At 42.5% G+C, this 10,074-nt stretch overlaps 1 protein-coding gene across 1 annotated transcript; it reads left to right on the forward strand.

The window, feature by feature from the left end:
- Positions 1–523: 523 nt before the first annotated feature.
- Positions 524–9,836, forward strand: GJA1 (gap junction protein alpha 1). The gene is made up of 2 exons (XM_049818168.1): positions 524–753; positions 6,751–9,836. The coding sequence occupies exon 2, from the start codon at positions 6,767–6,769 to the stop codon at positions 7,910–7,912; it is 1,146 nt and encodes a 381-aa protein (XP_049674125.1). The 5' UTR covers positions 524–753; positions 6,751–6,766; the 3' UTR covers positions 7,913–9,836.
- The last annotated feature ends 238 nt before the right edge of the window (positions 9,837–10,074 follow it).

Raw genomic sequence — 10,074 nt, forward strand, 5'->3', positions numbered from 1 at the left:
TGTACTTTCATGTGTGCACGTAAAGGAAACAGACCTAAGCGAACAAAGCTGGGTTCACAACAAAAAGTCGAGAGGGCTGCAGAGGGCTTCCTCTAATACGTGGTGGCCAGGAGCGCGGGGAGACAGCAGCTCTGCGGTCCAGCCCCAGCATCCAGGAGGTTCACGCTGGTTACCCATTAATCCCTTTCACGCATTTTTCCCTTTCCTCGGAGCGAAACTCCGTTGCATCCATCCGGGGCCAGCCCAGCTCTGGACCAAGTGCCACCCAGGTGCCCTCAGTGACCGGGGAAGGGGGGGGGGGGGGGGGGGGAGGTTGTGGGGTGCCTGCTGACTGCCCTTATATTTGTTTTGCTACATCAGCAGGAGTGGACTCTGATGCCTTGGCTCTCTCCTTTTCCCCAGGCTGGTTTTTTGCTGTGCCTTCACTTCTTTCCCTCCTCCCCCACCTTCCTCCTCTCCATTTGCAGCCAGCCCCTCCTCCTGGGCTGCTACCCCTCCTTTTCCCCTCCTCTTTCACAGTCAGAGGCTTGAAAACTTGTTAAAAAGCTCTCCCAGTGTTCCAACTTAGAAAAAACTTTTACGAGGTATCAGCACTTTTCTTTCATTAGTGGGGAAGGAAGGATGAAAAATAGAAAACAGCAGTAGACTTTTAAACTTTAAATAGACAGGTCTGAGTGCCTGAACGTGCTCTTCCATTTTACTTTAACCCTCCAAAGAAGTATTCTGATCCAGTTTCACTGCTGAGCAGCGAGGGTAAGTTGAAAGTTTTCCTTCTTCATCTTTTTGTGTATCACTTTTTCTGAAAAGACTTATTTTTCACCCTGAGAATTTTGTGTTGTTGCGCCGACGGTTGAACGTGTTTAAAAATACACATCTATAAAAGCTTAAGTTCTCTTAAAGTGCCAAGTTCGAACTTGTAGGAATTCTTTGCTTTCTTTTGTCATGTTTCTACACAGTTCTTCAAACATTACACTTTTACAACTTCTAACCTCGTTCCACTGAAGGAGAAGCTGCGGTGAAGTTGTAACTGCCGGGCTGACTCGCAGACTTGTTGCAGTGTTTGGGTGAAATCGTTTCTCGCTGTACTTGTCTCAAGACTAAATGAGCTCCTTTAAAGAAAAAAAAAAAACTCGAGGTGCGCTTCGGTCTCCTCTGTGGGACCGAAATTGCATCAGAAGTTAGTAACAGGGAGACCTTGTCCTGAGTGGGTCCCATTTCTGCCCCACGCATTTTGCTTTCATATGGAAATCCTGATTGATGCCTAATAGTTTGTGCAGAGTAAGGTTCTTAATTAGGTGCTTTGTTAAATGCTGCAGCTACTAAAGTGGTGACTTTCACGTGGTCTTCCTGATAAGTTTTCCCCCTTTCTTTTAAAATGATGTGATAAAATCCAGACGTGGGTTATGGATTTTTAACCTGGTTTGTGTATAGTTACTCTGTTTTAGCAACCTCGGTGAGGGATTTTAGCGAAGGAATGTGAGATATCATGATATGCCTTACCACGTTGGCAATGCCTGTGAGCGTCTTGGGTAGATACAAATGAAAGTTGTGTAGGAAGAACCGTGCAAGAATATCCACAATATGTGTCATAATCCCAATATGACACATTCCCTTTACATTACCTTGAAGGCTTAAATACCAAAATGCAGAGGAAAAACTGCTTGAGCAGCATCTCTTGGAGAACTGAAAAGCTTTTTACGTTGCAAGACTTGGAGTGATTCCTTAGAGCAGTTGTTGCCTGCTGCTTGCCAGTAGTTAAAGAGCAACACGAGGAGGCAGGAAAAAAAGCCTTCAGCTGAAAGACAGACGAAGCACAGAGTCTATCTTATCGAGTAACACGTTCTCCTCTTAAACGAGAATATTGTGTGCTTATGTGTGTCCTCACGTTTTGCCTTGAGATAACCAGCGAGCCTCATCCAGTGGCATATTTTGTCTGAGGAGTTCCTTTTGGTTTTCATATGTGAGATTTATGATGAAAACCCCTGGTAACGGGGACAAAAATGGGCTACAGACACCTTGTGCCTGACTTGTATGTGTGTGCGTGTGCACATAGGGAGCAAGTTGGAGGACTTGCGTGAAGCTTTCATCCTGCCATTTTTAACATCTGGACAGCACACTACGCTGCAGAATTTAAGCCTCTAGTCTTTGGGATGTTTACTGAAGTGTTTCCTTCAGAAACTTCAAAGCCAAACACTGGCACTGGCCCATGATACCTAACAAGCATACAAATGGGAGAAGGGCGAGCAGCAGGCTGGGTTCAGGAGAGGGGAGAGAGGGACACAAGGGATTTGATTTGCGACATAAATCTGAATGCTTCTGCGCTCAGGAGCGCAGACAGATTCAACACTGTATGGTTATCTCAGCTCTCATATTATGCAAGCCCGAAAGATTAATTTTATTTGTCTCTGAAATGAACATCGGTTTAGGCCAAGGATTCCTGTGGGCATGAGGAAGGTTAGATGACATTGAGCAATGTATCTGTTTCATCAGATAAGTTGCTCTCTTTCCCCCAGTCTCTGGTGTCTCCCCCCCCCACCCCCCACCCCCCCGTAACCCACTGAATTTCTCTGGTCTGTTGTTTATGCCACACGTACGTTTTAGAAGTCCAGATTTTAAAATCTGCAAGCAGGAGCATCAGAGGACCCGAGGTCCCCTTGGGGAATTCAGCGTTTCTTCTCTTAATTCCAAAGTGAGTCAGGAGAGGGATGAATCTGGGCAGACCTGACTTGTACAACTAGAGAATGTCTAAGAAAGTGCTTATGGTTGCTTTTAAACTGTGCTTTAGAACTGCATTAGGTGGAGAGGGTACAACACAGGAGAGGCAAAGGCTGTGGGGCCAATCCACTAGTGGCTGACCATCAGCAAAACTAGCAGACGACTAAAGAAACACACAGTTGTGACACTTTAAACTGAAGTTACTGCAACCAGTTAGTGCGTAATCTTTGTCCAGGGGATGAAGTGAACTGCAGCTCATCTGCAGACCTACAAATTAACTGCACCTTCCCAGGGGACTGTCTGGAAGACATTCGCTGATTTTTGTAAGATTTCAGAAAACTAGCCTTCCCTATTCCAACCCACCCAAATCCCATCAGTTGTACATCTCGGCCACTTTCTCTGCAATGCTGCTTGCTCTTGGGAAATACTCAAGCTGGTTGATACTCAAGGTCCAGAATCTTCTCTTTTGTTGGCCATTTATGTGTGTGTGAACACACATAAAAAGGTAGGAAAGGTTGGAAAACCAAACCTTTGGCCTGTTTCCCAACAGCTTCAGCTGCACAATCCCATTTTAGATCCCACTCTAACCCTTAGTGCTCCTCCATCCACTAGCATGTAGACCTTCTTACCCTGTAGTCAGACCTGGGCATGTTACCACAGCACTGAGTTTGCATTATTCTTCCTGGAAAATATGAACCAGATGACATGATGAATGCCGTCCATAAAAAATAGTTCTAGAATTTCTTAATTGTGGCTTACAAATCAAATTTCTTAAATATGTGGTCATCCAAAACACATGCAGATGAATGCTGTCATATCTCCTGCTGTTCTATGGCTTTTTTTCCTATCTTTACCCGCACACAGTAGGACCTGGAAAAAATCCACCTTTTAAAGAGTTTCCTAGGCCAGCATTAGTCTGTCTCAGAAAAAAGTTATAATCCTGTAAAGTAATAATCAGTGAGAACTCATGAAACGCACGTACTCATCACCAGCCATCTCCTTAAATTCCTGAAGTACTGAAATTGTATCAATTGATCAAGTCAACCTGTGTCATTTGGTGGACTCATTTAAGGTGTTTGGAAGTGTTAAAAGAAGTTTAAGTCCAGAATGCTGAAGAACTATTTTTAAAGGTTATCTGCCATCCATTTTAAACTGTTTATAAAGCTAGAATATACTTAAATAACTGTTTGATACAAAACCTCTTTTTATACTTAGTAAACAGATATTGTAACCAGTTAATAAAACTGGACTTTCAGTGCCCTGAAAGTAAACACGTTAGATCCGATGAATGAATTTTCTCTACAACAAAACGAAGTACTGTGTTTCATAAAGCAATGGAATCCACTTAAGCAAAGGAATAATATATTTGTGCCACCGCAAGGTTATCTGATTAACAGTACAATGTTTTGAATTGATGTGGGTTTTTTTATCACTGGCAAAGGCTAGCGTGTAACTGATCTCTTTAAAAAAAAGTTGCTTTTCAAAACTATGTATGAGTAATTCAAGCATGGAATGTTTCCTCCTGGAGTTTATATTGCCAGAGGACATAAATGAAACTTAGCAATTTTGCATGCTGAAGCAAATTAAAAAATAGGTAGTAAATTCTCAAAATATTGCAGGTGTGCGATTAAGTAGGTCAAAACTGAAGTAAATCACATTGCATTAATGGACCAGAGTGGAGCGTAATTAAAAAACAAACAACACATCACTGCCTAGAAATAACACGTCCTCTGTTTTCTTAATCAAACTTTCAATCTGAAATAACATTTAGACGGTAAAAAAACCCCCACGTTGAGTCTGAGGAAAGTCTGTTAATGCAGTAGTTTTGAATCATCGGAAAGCCGACTAATTAAATCAAGAAGCTGTCACTTGAAAAAAGGCTCCTTCTGTCCACTTCCACTTCTAGGGCATGGAGCAAATAGCTTGCCCTTAAAACAAACTTCACGTGTTGTAGAGTTACAGGCTGTTCTCTGTTTGAACAATCCCAGCCTGAGGAGGAACGCACACACGTTTCATTCCAGCCTTCCCGGAGACCTCCGCGCTCCCGTGCCCGACTCCTTCTCTGCCACCCCGAGCCCGTAAAGACAAACGAGCCTTTCCTGGGAAGGACTAAAACTGGGGATGGCCGAAGGGATATGTCAGAGAGAAAACACGCCGCGTACTCCTCCCGACAGAGGAGGCTTCCCGATTTAAAAGTCCAAAGCAGGCCTGATCCTTTGATGGGGCTTCCTTCACGCAAAGGACTAATTACGGGAGGAAGGGTCTGCACGCCGCAGTGGGTAAACGTCAGGAAATGGCCCTGGGATATTTTTCAGGGGTTCAAAGATAATTGGCATCTCGGAGCTATTGGAGCGAGGACTTGAAACACTTGTCTCCCATTATTCTCTCAGACTCTTTCCGATGGCAGGAACGGTGTGTTTTTATTTGGCATCTATTGTTATGATTGAGTTTGCCAGACTTATAATCTTGTGTTTCCAGTGACTCACTGCTTCTTGAAAGAAAATCTCCTTGCGCTAGAATTTCCTATTTTATGAATTATCCAAAAAGGGCTTTTTCTGTAAATTACCTTCGCTAGGGAATATATCCGTGATGCGATGGGAAGGAAATCATTTGGACATTATCACAACTATTAATACCAGGAAGGGATTACTCAGCATGCACGGAACAAATACCTATACCCAGCAGCATCTATTTTAAAAGGAAGACTTTGTGACTATTTTTCCTTTTATGTGCCTGATTTCACATGCTTGTTCATGTGGGGCGAGTTAAAATGTAAGTTTTTATGCAGATAAGGTTACTATTCTCCAGTTGATAAAAATCTTTTAGTGAACTTTGGTTTTCCTAGGAATCTAGAACATCAAGTAAACCATTTCATTTCTTTTATGTCATCCTGTGTGTTTCCAGATATCTCCGAGAAGCTGCCTGTGTCCCAGAAATGCGCACTTTAAAACTGGAGTCGAGAGAGACAGTTTAAATTTGCAGTTTTCAACACTTGGAATGCACACTGCACGCCAGGAGTTGCCTTAAAAACAGAAAGAGCTCATTTACCTTTTTTTCTTGCTAAATCTTTCTTTACTTTCAAAACAAAGTGAAGGAATTTAAATACGGAAAGATTCAAATACAAAGCTGAAACTACAATAAATTAAGCAAGCCACAGATAAACAGGAAACCAGTTCCTCCAATATGGTTAACATGAGCTTAGCTATGCTTCACGTGTTTACTATTTTTGGGTCCTTCATAAAACTATAGGTAAAGAGTACTTACTCTGGTCTTTGTGCTGCAAATACTAATGTATAAACTTTATTTAGATAGCAAGTTTTTTCTGAAGTTGAGTGTAGTATAAACTTGGCATCATTAGGAGCTATACTCTTAACTGTATTACACACAATGCAGTGATATGCAAGAGCTCAGTTTAATCTTGCTGTAGGAGAACTAGCACACATTTTGCAATCATAAAATTTTAGGTATCCAACCCTAACATTAACTTAGTATAACCTTTTGTATTTAGGTTATACTACGGTTTGCTTTCTTAATTCTTCTAAAGGGTGAAGAACATAAAAGGTACTGTGAGTGATCCCCACTGAAAGAGAGAACTCTTTCCTTTATCCCTAGCATATTCGGGCAGTTCCACGAAGTACTTCACACCCTGCTCCGGCAGCGTGTCGCAGCTCTGCTCCACCTGAGGCAGGCGGAGACCATTGAACTGAGGCTGCCACCGAAGAAGGTGAGCCAACCACGGTGGCAGCGGAGGGTTGTCATGGACTTCGTGAAAACTGGAGTGAAATTAGAAACCTCTTTTTCACTGCGCTCTGAGACATTTTATGTTACCTTCTCTTTTCAGCTTCCCTGACTTCCCACTCCACCTGCAGACTAACTGAAAGTCTGGTTTCTTGTCGTATCATGTAAAACACATGTATTAAAACAAAGCTGGAATCACTGCTCGATTAGTGCTGATCTGTGATTCAGTGTATCAAAGGTATTAAAGCTCCATTTTAACCATCACTCTTTTTTTTTCCCCTTTGTTTCCTTCTTTAGCCAGCATCCTGTGAAGATGGGTGATTGGAGTGCCTTGGGAAAACTTCTTGACAAGGTTCAAGCCTATTCTACTGCAGGAGGGAAAGTGTGGCTGTCTGTCCTCTTTATTTTCCGAATCCTGCTACTGGGGACAGCAGTTGAATCAGCTTGGGGAGATGAACAGTCGGCTTTCCGGTGCAACACTCAACAGCCCGGTTGCGAGAACGTCTGCTATGACAAGTCCTTCCCCATCTCCCACGTGCGCTTCTGGGTTCTGCAGATCATATTTGTGTCTGTACCTACCCTTTTGTACCTGGCGCACGTGTTCTACGTAATGAGGAAAGAAGAGAAGCTGAACAAAAGAGAAGAAGAGCTCAAGGTGGTCCAAAACGATGGTGTGAATGTGGATATGCACCTCAAGCAAATAGAAATTAAGAAATTCAAGTATGGGATCGAAGAGCATGGCAAAGTGAAGATGCGTGGGGGACTGCTCCGTACTTACATCATCAGCATCCTGTTTAAATCTGTCTTCGAGGTGGCTTTCTTGCTGATACAGTGGTACATTTATGGGTTTAGCCTGAATGCCATCTACACCTGCGAGCGAGATCCGTGCCCGCACCGGGTGGACTGTTTCCTCTCCCGTCCAACTGAGAAAACCATCTTCATCCTCTTCATGCTGGTCGTGTCCTTGGTGTCTCTTGCCTTGAACATCATCGAGCTTTTCTATGTGTTCTTCAAGGGTGTCAAGGATCGCGTGAAAGGGAAAACCGACCCCTACTCCCACAGCGGCGCCATAAGCCCTTCCAAGGACTGCGGCTCCCCCAAATACGCTTATTACAATGGCTGCTCCTCACCCACCGCCCCCTTGTCTCCCATGTCTCCCCCGGGGTACAAGCTCGTTACCGGAGACAGGAACAATTCCTCCTGTCGTAACTACAATAAGCAAGCCAGCGAGCAAAACTGGGCCAACTACAGCGCGGAGCAGAACAGAATGGGCCAGGCTGGCAGCACCATCTCCAACTCGCACGCCCAGCCCTTCGACTTCTCCGACGAGCACCAGAACACTAAAAAACTGGCGTCGGGACACGAGCTGCAACCCCTCACCATTGTGGACCAGAGGCCTCCCAGCAGAGCCAGCAGCCGAGCCAGCAGCAGGCCTCGACCCGACGACCTGGAGATCTAAGCTTCTAGCTGCAGTACTTGCTCAACTATGAAACGACGTGCGTCGGAAGATGCAGTCAGTGCTGATCTTGTTCCAGCGGAGGTGGTACTTAACAGTCTCAAGCAGGAGATTTTAACAATCATAAAAACAAACAAGCGAACAAACTTTTAAAATACTTGCTGGTTTTTTTTGGGGGGGATGTGGGTTGGTGTGGGGTGGTACAGTACACATTGGTATTTAATGTAGCTGGTTTAAAGAATTTAAATACTAAAAAAAAAAAAAAAAAAATGGAAAAAGATAGGTAGTAAGTACTAAGGTAGGGGGGTGTTTTTCTAGAAAGGCTGTAAATATCTGAGTGTATGTGTGTGTGTGTGTGCTATCATGTTTGTTTCTAAAGAATCTTCTGTAATACTAAAAGCCAATAATAACTGAACTCACATTTGTCAGGGTGAAGCACTGCCTGAAGATGAAAACATTTTTCCTATTCAACAAGCAAAAAAGTCCAGGATTGCCTCTGATCATTTCCCTGTCAAGAACATTCCATTCTTAGAAAGTGCACTTTGAAGGTAAACTTTCCTACAAGGTCCTCCAGGTTGTCGAAAGGCTCCTGTGAGGACAATCTACAGCCTTTGAATCATTCAACTCAAATTTCACACGTGGCCCACCAAGAAATACTTTGATCACCTGCTTTTCCAGCCCTTCAAGCAGGTCGATTTTGTGATGTGCATAAGTGGGATGGCTCCACACTTGTAGAACCAGCAACCACTCTCTCTTGCCCACAGCAATATTCGTGTCCTGCTGCTCACGTGTAGTCTAATGAGTATCATATAAAACCCAGTTTGCTGCCACTTGCAGATTTAAGTGTCAAGACAGGCAAGCAACTGCCTTTGGCGCATTTTATCACACCTTTGTGTATATTAAGGGTGTACAAATCTGTGTGGATGTGGAGGTAAAGGTATACACAAAACACCCTCAGAAGCGTACGGTGAGAAATAAACGCACACAGATTACTTGCAGTTGACACTTTTGCATGGATATTGTGAAGATGTGGGCCACTATGGTGTTTACATTCTCTGATTCCTTCAATGCAAGTGAAGCACATGTCATTATATTTTTTTAATTCTATAGAATATTTTCCATGTATCCGAAATGGATGCTTTTTTAAAAAATAAAAAAAACAAAAAAGGGCCTAATCCTGGATGTCGTGCTCTGGAGAATCTCTCTTCTAAGTCAGTGGGAGTTTTGCCTGAATGAGGGCTACAGGATCAAGCCTAAGATGTAGCGAACCATGTTCTTGCTGGCATGAATGGTTTTCTTTTGTAGAAGTTAGGGGTGGAAAAGACCCATTAGGTCATCTAGTCAATCTCCCTGATAGGTAATAATGATGCTTGAATGATAGAAGATGTAGTACTGTAAGCAAGCTTTAGTCTTTTATGTGAGAAACTTAGAAGAAATGCTTTGTGCTGGATTAATAATAAAGTATGCCTACATGACTTTTGCAGTAACTGGTATTTTTCTTGTTCTAAATAGTCACATTTACTGAACTGTAATGTCCACTCCGAGTTTGACAGTTAGGTCTTTCTAGATGGCTCTAGCAACTTTAGTGTTTACACGTAGATTTTGTTTGAAATGCAAGTGAAGTTGAAAGGATTTTTAAAGAGTACAATTCTAGCTAATTTATTTGAAATATATGCTAAAGAAATCTACCAGTTTCTTCAAATGCATAGCCTCTTAGCTGAACACAGATTGACCAAGGAAATACATAGCTTGGTTTTATTTTGCAGCAACACAGATAAATTGTTTCATTTAATACATTATATTAATTTGTTTGACATTCCATGTTAAACTACTGTTGTGTTCAACTTCATTGCATGTATGCAACCATAGTCCGTCGGATCATGTTGTCTGGAGAACATTAGTCAATAAAGTTTTAATTTAGTATAAATATATTTTCTAATTGTCTTTTACTGTTTTATATGTCCATATAACTTTTGTTTCAGTCATATAATCGAAACGTCTTCTTTCCCTCTTCATTTTTCCCCACTTTTTTCTGCTCTGTATTTCAGCAGTATTCTTCATTTAATTCATCTGGATTTACTTTGAACTGAAATTTCACAGGACCAGATTCAGATACCCTCGCAACACTGGAAAAACAAGCATCGTTTGTGCCGCTCCTGGAACAA

Source organism: Accipiter gentilis, chromosome 15 (genome assembly GCF_929443795.1).
Source record: "Accipiter gentilis chromosome 15, bAccGen1.1, whole genome shotgun sequence".
NCBI classification, from domain to species: Eukaryota; Metazoa; Chordata; class Aves; order Accipitriformes; family Accipitridae; genus Astur; species Astur gentilis.

What these genes read in the sequence shown, in the direction of transcription:
- GJA1 (XM_049818168.1), top strand. Translation starts at nt 6,767, where the DNA reads ATGGGTGATTGGAGTGCCTTGGGAAAACTTCTTGACAAGGTTCAAGCC.